General features: G+C 38.3%; 1 protein-coding gene across 5 annotated transcripts in view; it reads left to right on the top strand.

Annotated features, from left to right (window-relative positions):
• PCNX1 (pecanex homolog 1 (Drosophila)) overlaps positions 1-23,499 on the top strand; it is a 181,163-nt gene that overhangs the window by 101,947 nt on the left and 55,717 nt on the right. For all 5 annotated transcript variants that reach the window (XM_018054011.1, XM_018054014.1, XM_018054012.1 and 2 more), the window contains 8 exons: positions 1,032-1,185; positions 4,182-4,214; positions 5,727-5,898; positions 6,320-6,430; positions 9,262-9,353; positions 18,855-18,964; positions 19,580-19,685; positions 22,608-22,700. In XM_018054011.1, the coding sequence (XP_017909500.1) occupies positions 1,032-1,185; positions 4,182-4,214; positions 5,727-5,898; positions 6,320-6,430; positions 9,262-9,353; positions 18,855-18,964; positions 19,580-19,685; positions 22,608-22,700 (871 nt within the window). The remainder of the gene's footprint in view (positions 1-1,031; positions 1,186-4,181; positions 4,215-5,726; positions 5,899-6,319; positions 6,431-9,261; positions 9,354-18,854; positions 18,965-19,579; positions 19,686-22,607; positions 22,701-23,499) is intronic.

The raw sequence follows: 23,499 nt of genomic DNA, 5'->3' as shown, positions 1-23,499 counted from the left end.
TTGGAAGTACTGATGCTGAAGCTGAAACTCCAATACTTTGGCCACCTGATACAAAGAGCTGACTCATTTGAAAAGATCCTGATGCTGGGAAAGATTGAAGGCGGGAGGAGAAGGGGACGACAGAAGATGAGATGACTGGATCGCATCACCAACTCAATGGACATTAGTCTGGAGACATGAGTCTCCAGGAGTTGGTGATGGTCAGGGAGGCCTGACGTGCTGTAAGTCCGTGGTGTCACAAAGCATCAGACACGACTGAGTGACTGAACTATACTGGAAGCAGCCTAGATGTCCATCAACAGATGAATGGATAAAGAAGTTGTGGTACATATAGACAATAGAATATTAGTCATAAGAAGAAACATGTTTGACTCAGTTCTAATGAGGTGGCCAAACCTAGAGCCTATTATCGAGAATGAAGTAAGTCAGAAAAAGACAAATGTCGTAAACTAGTGCGTATTGATGAAATCTAGAGAGATGGTGCTGATGAACCTATTTGCAGAGCAGCAGTGAAGGCCAGAAAGAGAGAACCGACTTGTGGACCTTTGGGTGGAGAGGGTGGGGCGAGTTGAGAGAGCAGCATTGAAACATGCATTACCGTGTGCACAGTTAGATGACCAGTGGAAATTCTGTGTGACGCAGGGAGCTCAAATCCGGTGCTCTGTGACAACCTAGAGGGATGAGATGGGGTGGGAGGTGGGAGGGAGGCTTACGAGGAAGAGGACCTTTGGCTGAGGACCTATGGCTGATTCACGCTGATATATGACAGAAACTAATATAATATTATAAAGCAGTTATCCTCCAATTAAAAGTAAATAAAAAATTTTTAAAGAATGTGTGCTAGCTTTCTATCTCAACCGGGCATACTTTTTCAGTATGAGCCAAAGCCTTCTTCAAACCTAGGACAAAGGAAAAAAAAAAACATCGTAGCAAATACAGTATGAACTTCATATGGATGTCTTCCCCTTTCTCACTCTGATTCATTTCTTGTATTGATCATGTACTTACTGATAATTTTTTTCTGTCTACAGAAATCGTGAGATCCTGGAAAATGTGTTAGCTGTCATCTTGGCTATTCTTGTGGCTTTCTTGGGATCCATTCTTCTTATACAAGGCTTCTTCAGAGATATCTGGGTCTTCCAGTTCTGCCTGGTGATAGCCAGCTGTCAGTACTCACTGCTTAAGGTACCAGCATCTCTCTTCTCTTCAGACTTTGGCATAGTCGCTATGTTAAAAGGCAAAAGGTTTTGTATCATTCATTGAATTACATTAAGAATATAACTTTTAGATTTATTTTCCTTGGATGTTTACATTAGATTGGGTAAGGAACAAAAGGGACATATAAACTTAAAAAAAATGATATGTGAATTAAACTTCCTAAACTTTTTTTTTGTATTAAATATTTGGGCACTTATTAAAAGAAAGGTGGTTTTTTTTTGTGTTTTTTTTTTTTGGCATCGCCTCCTGGGGTCGCAGAGTTGGAGACGACTGAGCGATTGAACTGAACTGAACATGGTTTGTGGAATCTTAGTTCCCTGACTAGGAATTTAACCCAGACCCCAGCAGTGAAATTACCAAGTCCTAACCACTGAACTGCCAGGGAATTTCCAAGAATTTGAGTTCTTGAAATTAATTTCTTTTTAATTCATCAACATTAACCCTCCTAATCTCATATTTTAAGTCTTCTATTATGTAGGTGAAATTTGTTAAAATCCATCGTTGGTAGATAAAATAATGTCAAAACTAGCATATTTATTCTTTGACGACACCAAGAGCACATGATTGACATCCCTTTGCTTTTGTTCAAAGAGTGGCTCTGAAATACCAATTTTAAGCTTTCCATAAATGGGATCATTAAATACCAAAATTTTTACCCTCCATGCAACCTCGCTGTGCACGGGTAACACAAATTGTTTTCTTCCCTTTCTTAGCCAGCTCTGTTTATTTGCCTGGTACACACTAACATGCAGAACCCTATCCCATCCTGAGAACTATTTGTTTAGTTCTGTTTACACCATCAGCTACCCTTGCTTTCTTCTCTCTCCATTTATAGACCTCTAGAGTAAGCCACCTGTGTCAACTGCTCTGTTTCTTCAAGACCCATCCATACTTTTTCCTCGTCGCAGTTCTGAGATTACAGTCTTTGTGCGCTGATAATCTCTAGTTGCCAAACCTGTGGTCTTAGTCTTTGTTCTCTGTGAGTGCTGCTCCGTTTTCCTTCTTGTTGATCTGTGATCTTATACTACCCTCGTGATCATCCTACTTTTCAAGTAACTTTGTTTTTCTTTGTTGATGCCCCTTTGTTCTTTTGACCACTTCTTAATTTACGAGAATTTGCTAGGGTTTTATTTGGCCCTCTTTCCCGTTTGCACTTCTTGCCAATGAAGTCATCCTCTTTTATTGCCACTCTTATATACTTCCATATAAATCATGTCCAGAATTTTTATTTCAGTCTTCACCTTTCTCATAAGTGTTAGTCCTGTATATCTAAGAGGAAGCTGGGCGTATTCTGAAAAGGGTGCACCGTCGTCTTCTGATGTTTTCCTTTCCCAGTTCTTTTGCTTTTGATCCTAGTCTGTACGTGTGTGTACTCAGTTGTGTCTGACTCTTTGCGACCCCATGGACTGTCACCCACCAGGCTCCTCTGTCCATGGGATTCTGCAGGCAAGAATACTAGAGTGGATTGCCATTTCCTCCTCTAGGATTTGGTAGTAATATACGAACCCAAATCTTAGAGCCTCTGCTCCTTCCTTCTTGACCTTTAATTAATAACATTAGCTAAAGTCTCTCTGATTAAATTTGGTGATTCTGTGTTAAAATTTCTGGACTTTGTCCTTTTTGTTTCAGTTCCCATTAAACCATCCCTTTATTGCCTTAAACCATTTGAATTCATTCCCTGGACTCAGTGTTTCTAACCCTGTTAATTTTGTCCACTGCTTAATATGGTTAGATGTGGAAAAGGCAAAAGATAAGTGAGATTTTTTTAAGTATTTCAGATTTTTAAAATCAGCTTGACTACAAGAATAGTAATATCATAAACAGAAATAAGAAAGGCAGGAACAGAGCTTTAGGAGGATAAACATTCAAGTTGAGTTTAAAGAGACCAGACAAGGGCTATGTGCCAAACTCTGTGATCTTAGTCCAGTGTTGAATTACAGGATGGCAATAGACTATCCTAGTGAAATTCTTTGGTATGCTATTGAAAATCCCAACTCGGGAGAAAAGTCATCATTTGGGAGGTAACTGCATAATACCTTTTGAACATTTTTATGGAAAATTGATGGTCTCTTAGAAGGATATAACTTATTTGAGTTTGATGTGAAAATGCATCATATAAAATGTATACTTGATACAGCTGCCATTGAATTGTTTAGTAAGCTTGAGTTTGGGGCATAACTGGAATCCTTTTTATAAGCTCACTCATGCTGCTGCTGCTGCTGCTGCTAAGTCGCTTCAGTCGTGTCTGACTCTGTGCGACCCCATAGACGGCAGCCCACCAGGCTCTCCCATCCCTGGGATTCTCCAGGCAAGAACACTGGAGTGGGTTGCCATTTCCTTTTCCAATGCTGCTGCTGCTGCTGCTAGGTCGCTTCAGTCGTGTCCGACTCTGTGCAACCCCATAGACGGCAGCCCACCGGGCTCCCCAGTCCCTGGGATTCTCCAGGCAAGAACACTGGAGTAGGTTGCCATTTCCTTCTCCGATGCATGAAAGTGAAAAGTGAAAGTGAAGTTGCTCAGTCGTGTCCAACTCTTCGTGACCCCATGGATTGCAGCCTACCAGGCTCCTCCGTCCATGGGATTTTCCAGGCAAGAGTACTGGAGTGGGGTGCCATCGCCTTCTCCGAAGCTCACTCATAGTTTATGCATTTCCTGAGTGGAGTGATGTTGCCATAAGAAAGCATTCTGCCTTAATTGTACTTAGATGTTGTAATGTGCCAAGCAGTAAGATGGATCTATCAGCTGTTATATGCCATTTCAGAAACGTAATAAGGTTAAGCGTTAGGAAAGATTTGAGTGGAGCTGGTGTTTCATCTTCTGTTGATGCTTCAGCAGAATTAATGACCTACAGGTCATGACTTAGCTATGCAATATTCACTTAAAATTATTTCACGTATTTTGGAAGTTAATGTAAAATTCTCAGGTCTTCAATAATATAATCTATCTTTCTGTTTCTTTTTTAGAGTGTTCAACCAGATTCTTCTTCTCCTAGACATGTAAGTCACTCTGATATACCTACAACTTGTGATTCCTTGACATTCCTCAGAAACCATTTTTTTGGTCATATGTCAGATTGAATTAAGATTTGTGGTAGTATTTTCTCATTGGCAGAAGAAACTCCGTGATTGTGCATTTGTTCTTTGTAGTCTCCTTTAATCTAGAGCAGTTTCTCAGTATTTGACACAGTATTGACGTTTTTAATGGATACAGGCTAGTTATTTTATACACGACCTTCAATTGGACTTTGTCTGATATTTCTTATTAGATACAGGCTGTGCTTTTTTGGTAGAAATAGTACAAAAGCAATGTGTTCTCAGTGTATCATATAAGGAAGCACATAATAACTGATTTACGCTTTTACTGGTGATAACTGATCTTTCGTCTAAGGGTAGTATCTGCAGTGTTTTTCAAACTCCGCAGTGTTAACATTCAGGGCTGGATAATTGTTTGTTGAAAGTTGGGGGTGGGGAGGCTCTGTCCTATGCATTGTAAGATGTTTAGCATTATCTCTGACTTCTACCCACTAGATGCCAATAGCATACTCACTCTAGACAACCACAGTGTCTGCAGACTTTACAAGATGTCCCCTGGAGGGTGAAGTCTCCCCTGACCCCCTGCCCGCCCCCGCCCCTTGAGAACCAATAGTCTAATCTTACCATTTTTCTCTTGTAGTCAATAACTATATAGGAGACACTTGAGATTGTGTATATGTCCTGTTGCTCTGCACATCTCCACCGACTTGTTTTTAATATCTGTTGATGTTTCTTGGCTGAATCAGTTATTATTTCTTGGTGACCAAACAGTGATTTTTTAAGGTCCATGTTCCCTGCTATATTTATTAGTTGACTTCTTTTTGTAAGTAAGAACTTTCCCTTTTCTTGTATTGTTGTGGTTTCATGGACTCTTACTTTATTAAATGGACCATAATGTTACTATCATTACTTTTGATGTTCAAATTGTCCCTGTTTTGACCATTGAGAACCCATCAGCTGCCTTCTTTGTCCTTTTGACATACCTTTATCATTTTAAAAGTGTTTTCTCCATTTGGAGCACAGTAATTTGTTCCAGGCTCATCTTATACTTTCCCCATCTTAGCCTTGAACCAACTTTTTCTCTGTGGATCCTTGGATCCTTTTAGTGAGTATTGTTATCTATAAACTAAGATCGGTTTGCTAGTAATCTTTATTACTAGAATATCATTGCTTCTAGGTCCTCTCAGTGGATAAAACTAGAAAAATATATGTATACACATATACTCACACATTTATTCTTCATCTGTCTGCATTATTAAAAATAATAAGTTCATAGTGATACTTAATTTCAATTGATATCCTAAGGTTTATTCTGTTCTTCCTCCTTTCCATATTTGTAATTCCCTTCTGCCACAGTCAGAAACCTGACTTCACATGGAAACATTTTGAATCTTCAGGATATAAGCCATCAAAGATCTCAGTAGCTAGTTGTGACTCTTCAAATTAACTAACCTGACTTCTTAATGTCATTTTCAGGGTCATAATCGTATCATTGCCTACAGTAGACCAGTTTATTTCTGTTTGTGCTGTGGTCTTATTTGGCTCTTGGATTATGGTAGCAGAAACCTCACGACAACCAAGTTCAAATTATATGGAATAACTTTCACCAATCCTCTGGTGCTTATATCAGCCAGGGATTTAGTTATAGGTGAGTCATCTTAAGGTATTGTAGGTCTTAACATTATTTGTATACAAACCATTCACTGATCTTTTAAAAGTAGTTTTAGTGGACTTATTTTGCTATTTATTGCCATCCTCTCAGTAGGGAACGAAAAAACTATAGGGCATTAGGAATGAAAAAACTGATGATGAGCAAATAGAGCTGATGGAATGAGAGATTTCCCTTGGATCTTCATCTCAGGTTCCTATTATGTGAAACACTAAATTGTTCATAGTTGGAAAGATTATTTAATACTCAGGCAGTTATGTAGAGAAATATTTAAAATGGTAACTTTAAGAAATTTGCTTAGTAGTTTCAAGCAATTGCAAGAAACTTGCTTAGTAATCTGTGTTAATTTGGGGATGGGTGTGACATACTATTTTTAACTTGCTTTTCTTTCTTTCTGTAGTGTTTACACTCTGTTTCCCAATAGTATTTTTCATTGGTCTCCTGCCTCAGGTGAATACATTTGTAATGTACCTTTGTGAACAATTGGATATTCATATCTTTGGTGGTAATGGTGAGTACTTCCTTATAAAAATTAAGTTTAAAGTATTACTTTTACAGATCATTAAACAATAAACTGACCATTAAGTTGCTTTTTCAGTTTTTACTTTAGAATTGAAATTAGAAAGAAAAGGCACTATTTAATAATTAAAAGATTGAACAGGAATTAGTTTGTAGATAGGAAAAAAATAGTCAAGTTTGCTACTTTAGTGAAAGATCCAGGAATAATGGAGATGATTTGTAACAAGTGTTAAAATACTGTTACCTTAAAGTTAAAGTTACAGTGAGTTACATGGAACTTTATAGACTTATGAAATATTTACAAAAGATCAAATAGTTTGAGCTCTGATATGTGGCATTATATTTACATTTTGAACTAGTGTATGCATTTGATATTCTATATTTAGTTTCAGAGCTTTGTTTCATTTTTAGAATCAGTTCAGTTCAGTCGCTCAGTCATGTCCAACTCTTTGCGACCCCATGGACTACAGCATGCCAGGTCTCCCTATCCATCACCAATTCCCAGAGTTTACTCACACTCATCATGTCCATCGAGTCGATGATGCCATCCAACCATCTCATCCTCTGTTGTCTCCTTCTCCTCCTGCTTTCAATCTTTCCCAGCATCAGGGTCTTTTCCAACAAGTCATTTTGTATCAGGCGGCCAAAGTATTGGAGTTTCAGCTTCAGCATCAGTCCTTCCAATGAATATTCAGGACTGATCTCCTTTAGGATGGACTGGTTGGATCTCCTTGCCGTCCAAGGGACTCTCAAGAGTCTTCTCCAACACCACAGTTCAGAAGCATCAATTCTTCAGTGCTCAGCTTTCTTTATAGTCCAACTCTCACATCTGTACATGACTAATGGAAGAACCATAGCTTTGATTAGACGGACTTTTGTTGGCAAAGTAATGTCTCCGGTTTTTAATATGCTCTCTAGGTTGGTCATAACTTTTGTTCCAAGGAGCAAGCGTCGTTTAATTTCATGACTGCAATCACCATCTGCAGTGATTTTGGAGCCCCCCAAAATAAAGTCTGCTACTATTTCCACTGTTTCCCCATCTATTTCCCATGAAGTGATGGGACCAGATGCCATGATCTTAATTTTCAGAAAGTTTGAGTTTTAAGCCAACTTTTTCACTCTCCTCTTTCACTTTCATCAAGAGGCTCTTTAGTTCTTCTTTACTTTATGCCGTAAGGGTGGTGTCATCTGCATATCTGAGGTTATTGATTTTTTTCCCAGCAATCTTGATTCTAGCTTGTGCTTCCTCCAGTTCAGCATTTCTGATGATGTACTCTGCATATAAGTTAAATAATTAGGGGGACAGTGTACAGCCTTGAGTACTTCTTTCCTGAATTGGAACCAGTCTGTTGGTCCATGTTTCATTCTAAATGTTGGTGCTTAACCCGCATATGGACTTCTCAGGAGGCAGGTCAGGCGGTCTGGTATTTCCATCTCTTGAAGAATTTTCCACAGTTTGTTGTGATCCACACAGTCAAAGGCTTTGGCATAGTCAATAAAGCAAAAGTGGGACACCTAAACCAGAATGCTTTTACATTTTACTAAAGAAGATTTTTAGAAATGTCTCTGCTTTTATCCAATTCATATGGATATGAATTGATACCATTAGAAATGTATTCCCCTGTTGTATGTACATTTTATATTCAAAACAAGTAAGACCATACCAAAATTACTCTGGAATAATGTTCTGCAGAAATTGAAAATAACGCTTTGGTCTGTGGTTAACTGAGGTTAAAATATACCCTTATTTAGTTCAACCATCCAACATTTTACTGAGAGATGAGTGTACAGCTAGGAAAAAAAGTATGAAAGGGAAAGAAATTACTGACCTTTGTTCATCACATTTTGCTGTCCTTCTCTCCCAAGTACAGCATTGAGATTATCTCTACTGATAAAGTGTTGATATTATAGTTTAAATTTGAAATAGAAACAAAGCTTTTTCTATGTTGCTGTGTATCTAGAGCACTTTTAATGTTTTGAAATTTTGAAGGAGCATAAATTAAGAACACTTGGTGTTCAGAACAGCTTAATGGTTATAAAGCAGTTTCAGTATTTAGGGGGCTATTATAGGTGCTATATTAATCTATGGAGAAGGCTTAGTGTAGATAATTTATAATAGTGGGCATCGTCATAATTTATAAACTTGTACGAGGTATAAGCTTTTTAATATCTCCTAAAGAAAAATTTTTCTTGTAGTTTTTTTTTAAGGTCACCATATAAAATTACTGTTGAAGTCTGTTATCTTAGCCATCCTTTCTTCCCTATTAGTAATCCCATTGGATCTGTTTTTTTGTTGTTAGTAATTAGTCAGATCTATACTTTTTGTGAGAATTAATTAACTGATTACAGGAATATAAATTTACTTCTGTGGGTAGCAGAAGTTGTGTTTACATAGACAGACTAACATCTTTTAGTGAAAATACATTTCTAGTTTCTTTTGAGGCTCTTTGAACTTTATATTTTCCCAAACTTTTATAAATAATAAGGTACATTCTTGAAGTACAATATAGGTGTAATTTTTTCTACTGTAGATAAATACAGTAGTAAAATAGAATAAAATTTTAAAGATTTTTATTACTTTATTACTTCCAAGGTGAATATATTTTACCTTGTATCAGAAATTGCCTGTAGTAAACCTTTATCATTTCAAAATTTTTGAAAGGACAGGATAAAGAAACCCAATTTTTATAAAGTAAGCAAGTAGATACTTAATTATACTCAGTATCATGCCATTTTAAATACTTTTCAGTGACTTTTATGTAAGTTTCTTCCGTCCGCTTACATGCTTGTGAGTGTTGATTTCTGTCTCTCTTTCCTGTCTAGCCACCACAAGCCTGCTTGCAGCACTTTACAGTTTCGTCTGTAGTATCGTGGCAGTAGCCTTACTGTATGGATTATGTTATGGGGCCTTAAAGGTGAGCATTACATGTAGTATGTTTTGTCATTAAGGCTGCTTTTCTATTGATATATGAAGATTGTTTTAAATTGACTTACTTTTTTCCTGGTATGTCTTCAGTGTTAATTTCCATGGTTTTCATATGTTGAGCATTATTCTTATTTTCATTTAGCCTGAATTTGAGAGCAATTTTATAGTTAATTATTATTAAAAGAAAATTCTGTGCAGTAATAATAGGTTAATATTAGAAGCAGATTCTTAAAAACTAAGCTGGTCTAGGATAGAGGTGGGGCATGGTGATAACAGAATATAAAATTAATTTTAGATTTTTACTTAAGAATATGTGTAACTACTCTTCATATCAAGATTTTTTTCAAACTTAGAGAACAAGTTCAAGTACTGCAATTTAAGATTCAGTCTTGTAAAAATTAATGCACTGAAATTTAATGTCATTATGGTTTAGAAGAATTCGATGAGCCCTATTAGCTCCATTTTTAAGTAATTGTCTCCAAATTATAAGTAAAAATTTTAGGTTTCTCATAAACAATTCTTAATATTCTTTTTAATGATTAACACAAGATAAACAGAGAATAATAGGGTTGAAAGGGTTGTGAGAAGGGGCTCATAGAATCCTTCCTTGATTCATGTACTCAGTAGCATTTACTGTGCTTACTGTGTGCCTAGTTCTGTGCTAAGTACCATTTTCTGCTTTTAAGTTGCCAGTATGTTAACTGTGGTTAACAAGTTAACTGATGCTCTTAACTGAGGGTGAATAGAGGGGATGAAGGCTGTGAAAACAGAGTATGACAGGTATATGAACTAAGATATTATCCTCTTCAACCTAAAGGGATTAGAGAAGATTTTCCAAGGGAGTGGTTTTTTACCAAAATTTGAAGGACAGTAGGAATTAGCTAGTTGAAACACGGGGTGAAGAACCATCGAGTTGTAAAGAAAGTGTGTTGTGTACAGGAAACAGCAAATAATTTGGAATTGCTGGAAATTTGGGTACATGAGGAAAGATGGCCTACAGTAAGGCTGGAAAGGTAAGCAACGACTGGATTTTGAAATATCTTTTGTCCTGAACGTATTGGGTGGAGATGGAAGACCATCAGAATAATTTGAGGTAAGGCAAGGAAATGATCAGTGTTGCATTTTAGAAAGATTACTTGGTCCCCAGTGTGAAATATAAGCAGGTAGGATCAGAAGCAGGGAGTCACTTGTGCTGCCACCTTAAAATGATAACGGCCTTCATGAAAGCTGGGCTCAGTGAAGATACTTGGGAACTCGGTGGTTAAAAGAAAAAAGCCCAAGTAGGGTCTGGGAGGACTCCTGGGCGGGTGCTGGTTTGAACAGCTGATTACATGCTGATACTAATGCACATGAGTGGAAGTATCTGAGTTTCCTGTGGAAGGGGATTGTTTACATTTAGACACTTTTATTTGTTGGCATTAATGGGGGTATCCAGGGGTACATAGCGGGTAGTTATTTGTGGTAATGATGGAAAGATTTAGAATTCATCAGCAAATTAAAGTATAAGAAAAAGATTGCAACCCTGGGTTGGCAGGAGAAAATGGACACAGATAGAACCCTGGGAAATGCCAGTATTTAAGCAGTGAATATTAAGCCGTGAATGAAACAAAATCCAACAAAGGAAACTTAAGAGGCAGTAGAACGTGAAAAAATTTTTATTTAATTTGGCAGTTAATAGGATAATGGTGACGAGCAAAATAGCTTTTTTTTTGGTATTTTGGCTGAGGAAACTAGCTAGAATTAATAGAAATTTACGTTTGAATTGATATTAAGGAAACATTTTCTACTTTGTAGAATATTGTTGAGAAGCCTGTGTACATGAGACGATTGTTTCCTGGGTTTTGTTTTCTAAGAAAGATCTGAGGCTTGATTGCATTTAAAAGGGGAGGTAGGAAATTGAGCAGAGAGGGAGATGTTTGATGATGGCCCAGGAAAGAGCTAGAGGTAATGAATGAGATCCAAATTCAAGCTCTCCCAGGTACACCATCTAAACCATCCTGGTATAAAGGTCTCAGATCTGTGTTTGGAGAATATGTTTTGGAAAATGGGTCATTATTTGGAAATTGCAGCCATAGAAGTTAACAGTGCAGTAAGTTTTCTAATTTTCCAAAAGCCAGTTTAACTGTAATTATGTAGCAGAAGAGCAGCAATTGTAAAGCTGCCAGCTAGTACCTTGTGTCCTAAGACAGGCAGGGAGATATATTTTTTTCCTTCTTTCTTGGCCATGGCATTTTATACCAGACTATTTTAGTTTTAGATGTTCCCCATTGTCATAGAATAAAAAATGTGCAGATTTGGTTATGTAAATGAGTAAAGATTATATACAAAGATATTATCATAGCAGTGTTTATAACAGCAAAAGATGTAAATGACCCAATATTTGTCATTTGTGGCTAGTTAAATTAATTATGGTATAGCCCCACAATGGAATACCATACAATCATGAAAATGAATAAAAATAGATTTCTCTGTGCAAATGTGAGATTTCCAAGACATATTATTTTTCTTTTTTTCCAAGCTGTATTGACATGTAGTTGATAAATAAAAATTAAGATATTTAAAGTGTACGTGATGATGATTTGATATACATTTAAATTGTGAAAGAACTCCCCCCATTAAGTTAACACATTTATCACCTCACATATTTAGTTTTTTTTCCATTGGTAAGAATGTTTAAGTTTACTCTCTTAGCAAATTTCAGTTCTACAATACAGTGTTAGCAACTATCACTGTGTTACTTATTAGCTTCTCAGACCTTATTCATCTTTTAATTTTTTATTAAGGTATAATTGACAGATAACATTAGTTTCAATATTTATGTATATTGCAAAATGAGACCACAATAAATCTAATTAATATCTATCTCCATGTATTAGTTGCTCAGTCATGTCCGACTCTTTGCAATTGCATGGACTGTAGCCCATCAAGCTCCTCTGTCCATGGGATTCTCCAGGCAAGAATACTGGAGTGGGTTGCCATTTCCTTCTCCAGGGGATCTTCCCGACGCAGGGATTGAACCTGGGTCTCCTGCGTTGCAGGCAGATTCTTTACTGTCTGAGCCACTGGGGAAGCCAGTATAGATAATTACAAATATTTTTCCTTATGGAGAGAACCTTTAAGATCCTGTCCTCTTAGCGACTTTCACATACGCAATGCAGTATCATTAACTCTGTACTTACTACCTTTTAGTACTTATTTATCTTAAAACTGGAAGTTTGTTCCTTTTGACCCTCTTTATCCATTTTGACCACACCTTACCTAAATTCTGTTTTATAACTCTTTCACCAACCTTTCCCTGTTTCCCCTACCTCCCAGTCCCTGGCAAGCACTTTTCTATTCTCTGTTTCTATGAGTTAATTTTTTTTCCCCTTTTTATGATTCCGCATATAAATGGTAAGATGCAGTATTTGTGAATCTCTGTGGCTTATTTCCCTTAGTATATTGCCCTCCAGTTTCATCCATGTTGTTGCAATTAACAAGATTTCCTTTTATTTAGGTTGAATAATATTCCTCTGTGTGTGTGTGTGTGTGTGTGTGTATGTGTTAATACAAAGGAAAACAATATGCCAAAAAATAAATGTTCCCTTTGTGCCTTTATTTAAAAACACACCTGATAACTTATATATACATAGAGCATTTATGGAAGAATACACAAGAAATTGATCATAGAAGTTACTTTTGGACAGTTAGATTCATTGAGGAACTTTATTGCATATCTTTAGGAATGGTTCAATTTTTTAAATCTATTCACTAATACAGACATTTATTAGATTGATACAAAAGTAATTGTGGTTTTGGACCATGAATTTTAAATCATTATAAATAGACTTGACCACATGTTTATTAATCAGGATAGGATCCATGACAATCAACCCATTTTTGCCAATGAGAAATAAGTTTGTTTATTCCTGTAGCATAAAAACCCATGCTTCCGGATTTGATGAACTTGTGGAAAGCATTTTCTGCCTCATGCTGTTTGTGGAAGTGATTTCCTTGCAAAAAGTTGTGGAGATGCTGGAGGAAGTGGTAGTCTGTGAGAGGTCAGTTGAATGTGGCACATGAGGCAAAACTCTGTAGCCCAATTCGTTCAACTTTTGAGGTTTGGTAGTGCAGTCAGGCGTTGTCATGGAGAAGAATCGGGCCTATTCTGTTGAACAGTGTGGGCTGCTGGCATTGCAGTTTTCAGTGCTTCTTATCAATTTGCTGAGCATACTTCTCAGATGGAGTGGTTTCACCAGAATTCAGAAAGCTCTAGTGGATCAGATGGGCAGCAGACCACCAAACAGTTACATAGTGCCCATGACCTTTTTGATGCAAGTTTGGCTTTGGAAAGTGCTTTGGAGTTTCTTCTTGATCTAGCCACTGAGCTAGTCATCACTGGTTGTCGTATAAAATCTACTTTTCTTCACGCATCCTAATCCAATCAAGAAGTGTTTTGCTGTTGCATAGAATAAGAATATGACACTTCAAAACAGTAACTTTTTAAAAAATTTTCAGTCGGCTCATGAGGCACCCACTTACCCAGCTTTTTCATCTTTCCAGTTTGCTTCAAATGCTGAACAACCATAGAATGGTTGATGTTGAAGTTCTTCAGTAACTTCTCGTGTATTTTTAAGAGGATCAGTTTCAATGATCCTCTCAATTGGTTGTTGTCAAATTCCGATGGCCGACCATTAACGCGCCTCATCTTCAAAGCTCTCGTCTCCTTTGCAAAACTTCTTGAACCACCACTGCACACTGTACATTGGTTACCAGTTCTTGGACCAAATGCGTTGTTGTTGCAAGTGGTCTCTGCTGCTTCACAACCCATTTAGAACTCAAATTTTAAAATTGCTCAAATTTACCTTTTATCTAGCACCATTTCTAAAGTAAATGTAAACAGCAGGTAATAAGTCATTAGCAAAAAACATAAGTAAGAAATGCACATAAAAGTAATGTATAATGTAATTTAAGAATGTATTTAAGAATGTATCCCAATATCAGACAGCAAAGTTCAACAATGCAAAACCATAATTACTTTTGCACCAACCTAATGAACCGTGAACTTCCAGATGTTCAAGCTGGTTTTAGAAAAAGCAGAGGAACCAGAGATCAAATTGTCAATATCCACTGGATTATCAAAAAAGCAAGAGAGCTCCAGAAAAACATCTATTTCTGCCTTATTGACTATGCCAAAGCCTTTGACTGTATGGATCACAATCAGTTCAGTTCAGTCACTCAGTCGTGTCCGACTTTTTGCGACCCCATGAATCGCAGCATGCCAGGCCTCCCTGTCCATCACCAACTCCTGGAGTTCACTCAGACTCACGTCCATTGAGTCCGTGATGCCATCCAGCCATCTCATCCTCTGTCGTCCCCTTCTCCTCCTGCCCCCAATCCCTCCCAGCATGATAGTCTTTTCGAATGAGTCAACTCTTCGCATGAGGTGGCCAAAGTACTGGAGCTTCAGCTTTAGCATCATTCCTTCCAAAGAAATCCCAGGGTTGATCTCCTTCAGAATGGACTGGTTGGATCTCCTTGCAGTCCAAGGGACTCTCAAAGTCTTCTCCAACACCATAGTTCAAAAGCATCAATTCTTCAGCGCTCAGTCTTCTTCACAGTCCAACTCTCACATCCATATATGACCACAGGAAAAACCGTAGCCTTGACTAGATGGACCTTAGTCGGCAAAGTAATGTCTCTGCTTTTGAAATGTTATCTAGGTTGGTCATAACTTTTCTTCCAAGGAGTAAGCGTCTTTTAATTTCATGGCTGCAGTCACCATCTGCAGTGATTTTGGAGCCCCCAAAAATAAAGTCTGACACTGTTTCCCCCGTCTATTTCCCATGAAGTGATGGGACCAGAAGCCATGATCTTCATTTTCTGAATGTTGAGCTTTAAGCCAACTTTTTCGCTCCTCACAATAAACTGTGGAAAATTCTGAAAGAAATGGGAATACCAGACCACCTCATCTGCCTCTTGAGAAACCTGTATGCAGGTCAGGAAGCAGCAGTTAGAACTGGACATGGAACAACAGACTGGTTCCAAATAGGAAAAGGGGTATATTTTCCTTATAAGTTAATCAAGTCGCTCAGTCGTGTCCAACTCTTTGTGACCCCATGGACTGTAGCCCACCAGGCTCCTCCGTCCATGGGATTCTCCAGGCAAGAATACTGGAGTGGGCTGCCATTTCCTTCTCCAGGGGATCTTTCCGACCCAGGGATCGAACCCAGGTCTCCTGTATTAGAGGCAGACGATTTAACCTATGAGCCAAGGCTGTATATTGTCACCCTGCTTATTTAACTTATATGCAGAGTACATCATGAAAAATGCTGAGCTAGATGAAGCACAAGCTGGAATCAAGATTGCCAAGAGAAATACCAGTAACCTCATATATGCAGATGACACCACCCTTATGGCAGAAAGTGAAGAACTAAATAGCCTCTTGATGAAAATGAAAGAGGAGAGTGAAAAAGTTGTCTTAAAACTCAACTGAGATCAGAAAACTAAGATCATGACTAAGATCATGACATCTGGTCGCGTCACTTCATGGCAAATAAGTGGGGAAATAGTGAAAACAGTAGCTGACTTTATTTTTTTGGGCTCCAAAATCACTGCAGATGGTGATTGCAGCCATGAAATTAAAAGATGCCTACTCCTTGGAAGAAAAGTTACGACCAACCTAGACAGCATATTAAAAAGCAGAGATACTACTTTGCCAACAAAGGTCCGTCTAGTCAAAGCTGTGGTTTTTCCAGTGGTCATGTATGGATGTGAGAGTTGGATTATAAAGAAAGCTGAGTGATGAAGGATGATGCTTTTGAACTGTGGTTTTGGAGAAGACTCTTGAGAGTCCCTTGGACTGCAAGGAGATCCAACCAGTCCATCCTAAAGGAGATCAGTCCTGAGTGTTCATTGGAAGGACTGATGTTGAATCTGAAACTCCAATACTTTGGCCACCTGATGCGAAGTGCTGACTTTTGAAAAGACCCTGACACTGGGAAAGATTGATCGCAGGAGGAGAAGGGGACGACAGAGGATGAGATGGTTGGATGGCATCACCGACTCAATGGACATGCATTTTGGTAAACTCCAGGAGTTGGTGATGGACAGGGAGGCCTGGAGTACTGTGGTTCATGGGGTCTCAAAGAGTCGAACACGACTGAGCGACTGAACTGAATACATCTGGCTTCTGATTTTTTTGTTTACATTTTTTCCCTTAAACTTTAAACCTCATTAAAAGTTAACAGTTTTCCTCTAAGACAACTTTATTACTTACTGTTACATACATACTTCCCACATCTTTAGATATTTTTAAAGAGATTGCTAGAACGTGGGCCATTGTTTACTGAAGTAAAAGCATTTAGACCCAGTACAGCGTGTAGAACAAATTCAGCTCTTAATCTTTTAATCATCGTATTTCATGATTCAGAATTATTAATGTAAATAAAATAAGTCATTTTGAGACCAATTTAAGGATGCTTTTCTTCTGTCTGAGAGAAATAAAAAGTATTGTGAAGCGTTTGTTAAATAATACTTGTTTTGAGGCAGAATTTATACACAGTGAATCTTAAGTACACAGTTTGACAGGTTTTGACAAATCATGTACCTGTGTGATATACACCCCTAGTGAGATATAAAATAGTTTCTCAGCATCAGAAGGTTCCCTCTGGTTCGTTCCCAGTCACTTTTATTGTAGGTTTTGTACCCCTTTTTCCTTCCTCAGAGTTATCACTTTTAGTTCTTTGAGCTGATTCTTTTGGTGTTTGCCTCTGTATCTCTAAGTAACTAATTTATACTTCTTAAAATTTGTCAAGTTTTAGGCATTAGCCATGGACTGCACATTATGGAAGCTGTAGGCTTAACTTTGTTTTCCCTCTCTCCCCACATTTCTATTAGACAGTCTTCCTTGTCTTCCCTCATACACCTGATGCTAATGCTGTTCTTACATACATTTCATTTTCTCCTCTATTTTGTTGCCTTATGTATTTCTCTCTCTTTCATTCTGAAACTCTTCACGTACTGTTTAATTTTATGCTCAGCAAATGCAAACATATAAGGAAGTTCAGTTTTTGGTTCCACCTGTTAACTGGACATACTTAAACCATCTCTATCTTAGTTTCCTCATGTATAAATTAGAGAGTAACAGTACATATCTCCAAGGATGATTCTAAGAATTTATAAATACTTACAAAGATCTGAGAAAGAAGCTTGATACAGAGTATGATATACGTAATATGATGATGATGATGATGATTAGATTTATATGTAGCCATTAAAGAGACGGTCTCTGTTGTGATGTGGAACAATTTCCAACACTTTATCATTAAATGGGGGAGGGGAGCAGGTTGTGTAATGAACCTCCGTTTGATTACCTACTCCACCATTCTCCCCGCTTGAATCCCCAGAGACGAAGGTGCTCACCTCACAGGCCATGCTTAGGAACTGTTAGCCGTTCCTTTCATCAGTGGTGTCTACTCTGCACCAGGAACCGTGTTAGCAGACTCCAGAGATTCTGCAGTGAGCAAAGCAGACATGGCATGCCCACGTGTCTGGTGACCTCAGAAGCGAGCTTTGTATTACTTATTTCTGGGAATATACAGCTGTTCACTCAAGAAGCACTGAATGCCTAGTGCTCTGGGGAATATAATGGCATATGAACAAAGGCATCCAGAAAGCAGTGTACCAAATGTCAGCAGTTTGTTTTGCCTTAAGTATTATATCATGTGTTGCCTTTTCCTGCACCATTATTATATATAATCAAAAGTTTGCTACAACAAGTTATTCTGTTTTTTAAAAAATAGGACATGATTTACTATAAACTTCAGTTTAGTTCAGTCGCTCAGTCGTGTCCGACTCTTTGCGACCCCATGAATCGCAGCACGCCAGGCCTCCCTGTCCATCACCAACTCCCAGAGTTCACTCAGACTCACATCCATCGAGTCAGTGATGCCATCCAGCCATCTCATCCTCTGTCGTCCCCTTCTCCTCCTGCCACCAATCCCTCCCAGCATGAGAGTCTTTTCGAATGAGTCAACTCTTCGCATCAGGTGGCCAAAGTACTGGAGTTTCAGCTTTAGCATCATTCTTTCCAAAGAAATCCCAGGGCTGATCTCCTTATGATGGACTGGTTGGATTTCCTTGCAGTCTAAGGGACTCTCAAGAGTCTTCTCCAACACCACAGTTCAAAAGCATCAATTTTTCGGCTATAAACTTAATACCACTTAAAATATGACAGAAATTGATAGCAGCATGTATCAGAAACAAATGCGCCATTCCTAGTGTATAATAGAGCTTTAGTACCAAAAGCAACCTGATGATCATTTAGCAGTTAGATTCTTGTTCGTCAGAAAGTAGTAAGTCTATATGGAATAAAATGCAATTGGTAACATTACTGAAAAGGTTTTGTTTAATTCTGTTATCTTTCTCCAAAATACTGACGTAAAAGGATTATATGATAGATTGTGAATTAGAAGCATATTGTTCTGTCATACTTTTCTTTTTCCAACAGGATTCTTGGGATGGCCAGCATATTCCAGTGCTTTTCTCCATTTTTTGTGGCTTATTAGTGGCAGTATCCTATCATCTCAGCCGGCAAAGCAGTGATCCATCTGTGCTTCTGTAAGTGATCACTTGTTATTGAATTAGAGAAATTTAAATAAATTGGCATTTCTTTTAAATTAACTTCCAAGATCTGTTTTTCCACTGCACTGTCAAAACACTGTTGACTTATCTATATTTGGTTTCAAAATATATTAACTTTGGGTCATTGTAATCACCAAGGCTGAGTATTTGTTAGCTTTTAGCTTTTTGTCCTCTAAGATGTTACACTGTATTTTTATTATAATATTCTTATTGTGTGCTTATTTATGGCATCTTAAACTCTCTCATTTGTTAATTAGTAAATATGGGCTTTCCTGGTGGCTCAGACATTAAAGAATCCACCTGCAATGTGGGAGACCTGGGTTCAGTCCCTGGGTTGGGAAGATGCCCTGGAGGAGGGCATGGCAGCGCACTCCAGTATTCTTGCCTGGAGAATCCCCATGGACAGGGGGGTCTGGCAGGGGTAGCCCATGGGGTCTCAGAGTCAGACGCGACGACTGAGCGACTAAGTGTGCATACACACGATGAGTAGATATACTTGGATCACTTCGTTTTCTGTTATAAGGTTTATTTGTCATTTGAAATACTAGTTTATAGGTTATGATTTTCTCTCTCTCTTTTTTTAACATAAAGCTCTTTGGTGCAATCCAAGATTTTTCCAAAAACAGAAGAGAAAAATCCAGAAGACCCTTTGTCTGAAGTAAAAGATCCACTGCCTGAAAAACTTAGAAATTCTGTTGTAAGTTTTAACTTTTTAAGATCACCTCAAATTGAATTTTACACAGTTCATCATATTGTATAATGAACATTTTAGGGGGTAACACAATTTTAGTAACTGGGAAAAATACATGTATATTATTATTGTACATGGTTGGTGGTTTTTATTTCAGATTTTCACATGTAAGAAATGCTCATTCCTCAAAGTTTGTTTTGATGTAGAACAGTATGCTAAATATTCATTTTAGATAAGGTGAAAGAATACACAGAAGAACTATACAAAAAAGATCTTCACGACCAAGATAATCACGATGGTGTGATCACTCACCTAGAGCCAGACATTCTGGAATGTGAAGTCAAGTGGGCCTTAGGAAGCGTCACTACAAACAAAGCTAGTGGAGGTGATGGAATTCCAATTGAGCTATTTCAAATCCTGAAAGATGATGCTGTGAAATCGCTGCACTCAATATGCCAGCAAATTAGGAAAACTCAGCAGTGGCCACAGGGCTGGAAAAGGTCAGTTTTCATTGCAATCCCAAAGAAGGGCAATGCCAAAGAATGCTCAAACTACCGCATGATTGCACTCATCTCACACACTAATAAAGTAATGCTCAAAATTCTCCAAGCCAGGCTTCAGCAATACGTGAACCATGAATTTCCAGATGTTCAAGCTGGTTTTAGAAAAGGCAGAGGAACCAGAGATCAAATCGCCAACATCCGCTGGATCATGGTAAAAGCAAGAGAGTTCCAGAAAAACATCTATTTCTGCTTTATTGACTATGCCAAAGCCTTTGACTGTGTGGATCACAATAAACTGTGGAAAATTCTGAAAGAGATGGGAATACCAGACCAGCTGAACTGCCTCCAGAGAAATCTGTATGCAGGTCAGGAAACAACAGTTAGAGCTGGATGTGGAACAACAGACTGGTTCCAAATAGGAAAAGGAATACGTCAAGGCTGTATATTGTCACCCTGCTTATTTAACTTATATGCAGAGTACATCATGAGAAATTCTGGGCTGGATGAACCACAAGCTGGAATCAAGATTGCCAGGAGAAATATCAATAACCTCAGATATGTGGATGACACCACCCTTATGGCAGAAAGTGAAGGAAGAACTAAAGAGCCTGTTGATGAAAGTGAAAGAGGAGAGTGAAAAAGTTGGCTTAAAACTCAACATTCAGAAAACTAAGATTATGACACCTGGTCCCGTCACTTCATGGCAAATAGATGGGGAAACAGTAGCTGACTTTATTTTTTGGGGCTCCAAAATCACTGCAGATGGTGATTGCAGCCATGAAATTAAAAAGATGCTTACTCCTTGGAAGGAAAGTTACGACCAACCTAGACAGCACATTAAAAAGCAGAGACCAAAAAAAAAAAAGCAGAGACGTTACTTTGCCAACAATGGTCCATGTAGTCAAGGCTATGGTTTTTCCAGTGGTCATGTATGGATGTGAGAGTTGGGCTATAAAGAAGTCTGAGCGCCGAAGAATTGATGCTTTTGAACTGTGGTGTTGGAGAAGACTCCTGAGAGTCCCTTGGACTGCAAGACCAGTCCTGGGTGTTCATTGGAAGGACTGATGCTGAGGCTGAAACTCCAATACTTTGGCCAATCTCCAATCTCATGTGAAGAGTTGACTCATTGGAAAAGATTCTGATGCTGGGAAAGATTGAGGGCAGGAGGAGAAGGAGACGACAAGAGGATGAGATGGTTGGATGGCATCACAGACTGAATGGACATGGGATTGGATGGACTCCGGGAGTTGCTGATGGACAGGGAGCCCTGGCGTGCTGCGGTTCATGGGGTCGCAAGGAGTCGGACTGAATGACTGATCTGAAATGAAATTGATTTCATTGTTTACAGAATTCTCAATCCTATTGAATTTAAACTAGGATTTGAAAGGTGAATATTAGCATGAATTAGACTTACTTTCTTGTTGTTCTTATTGATGAAAACTTTGTACTTATGAGTCATCTGCTGGTCTTTTAGTGGTTTTAGTTCTGTAAGGCGGTTTGAAAAGTGTGTATGTGTGTTTATTTTCTAGGTTGAAGGAGAGAACAGTAACCTATACTAATTTCATATACTTAAGCAGATATAGTAATTAAAACTTTGTAATGTTACCTCCCTTCTTTTAATAATTAAAAAAATGAGTTCTATAGATTTATATCTGCTTTATGCAACAAAACAGAGAAACATATTTTTCCTAAGTTACTTAACGTATCTCCACTTATGAAAGACTGAATTTATATAGGTCGTGAATAGATTATGTTTACATTCACTGAACTTGAGCTGTTCACATAGTCAAATAGAAAACTTTAGAGAACTATAAAACTGCCACAAGATATAATTTAAGCAATTTCTCCCAACTTTAGTTTTCATGTTAGCAAAGGACATTTCTTGTTAAATATAGTAGGCTATTTCTGAATCTAGCTTAAAAGCTTTATAAATCTGAGGTGATGATGACCATAGATATCAAGAGGTTTTTGGTTTTTACTATAACTCCCCAAAGAATCAAAATTCAGTAAGTAAAATAGGACATGTACATACAATTTCAACATTTCAGAAAGCCAGTGAAAATATAACTGTTATCCAAAACGATATACCCTATAGAAAAACTTAAGGATCTCATTTCTTTTTCCCATGTAAAACTTACAGACCAATGAGGGGAAAACCTTCATTCTAAAAGACTTTGTTACGATATATTTACTGTGTGTGGAAATAGTTAAGCTTGTTTAATTTCCTTAAACAATCTTTGGTACAGCATCGAACCAAGATAGGAGGTAAATAAAACTTCTGGTAGTTAATTATTATGTGTAAGAAATAACCTGGAAGTGCTACAGAATAGGATCAATGGAAATTTTGTTTCTTAAATTTGGCCATTGGGAGGAAAGATTTGTTTAAATTTTTGTGTGATGCTTGATGAGTTGTTTTGTTCCATAGAGCGAGCGTTTACAGTCTGACCTAGTGGTGTGCGTTGTAATCGGCGTGCTGTATTTTGCTATTCATGTAAGCACAGTGTTCACAGTATTGCAGGTAAGGAATCATTTAGTTCTTTTCACTGGGGGAAAATAACTTTGTTTGGATTCACTTCTGATTTGATCATAATGCTAAAATACATGACTTTGTTTGGTTTTAACAACAAATTCTTATTCTTCTCACGGTTTCTCATGGGTCGTGACTCTTGAGAGTGGCTTGGATGATCCCAGCTCAGTGTGTTTCGCTACCGTCATATGCAATTGTAGTCATCTGAGGCCATGAGTAGGCCTCACTTCCTTGCTGACCGTTGGCTGTATTTCCTGTCCATGTGGTCCTCACCATGGGCTGCCAAAGTGTCCTCACTAGCTTCTTTGCCCCAAAGCTGGTGATCCTAGAGAGAGAAGGCCCAAGACCGATGTCCTGATCTTCTATAACTGTCATGGATGTGGCGTACCACCAAGTCTTCCGTATCCATAGGTCACCCCGGGCAACCTGCTGTAGTGTGGGAGGGGAATACAGGCAGGCATAAATGTCAGGAAGGGAGGATTGTGGGAACCGTTCTGGACTGACTTCTACAGTCTGCCTGCTTTCCTCCGTGACTGACATCCTTGTAAACTCCCCGGAGTCTCGTTCTGGTACAGCTGGAAGTCCAGAACCCCGTCCTGTCAGTCGGGCCCGGGTGTGGGTGGTGCTTCCCAGATGGTGGTCCTGCAGGCCCCGTGGCTGCCCTCCTCGGTGCTCTTCGTTCTCCTGTGCAGACCCGTGTTTCTGCATGTTGGCAGTTTGACTGTCCTGCCCCGTCGCATGGTTTTCTTCATGCTTTTGTGCTTAGGGTACATTGCATCTGTGGTCTAGT

The sequence above is a fragment of the Capra hircus genome, chromosome 10 (genome assembly GCF_001704415.2).
Source record: "Capra hircus breed San Clemente chromosome 10, ASM170441v1, whole genome shotgun sequence".
NCBI lineage: Eukaryota > Metazoa > Chordata > Mammalia > Artiodactyla > Bovidae > Capra > Capra hircus.
The sequence above is the reverse complement of the archived record's forward strand: the minus strand, read 5'-3'. Positions and strand labels throughout refer to the sequence as shown.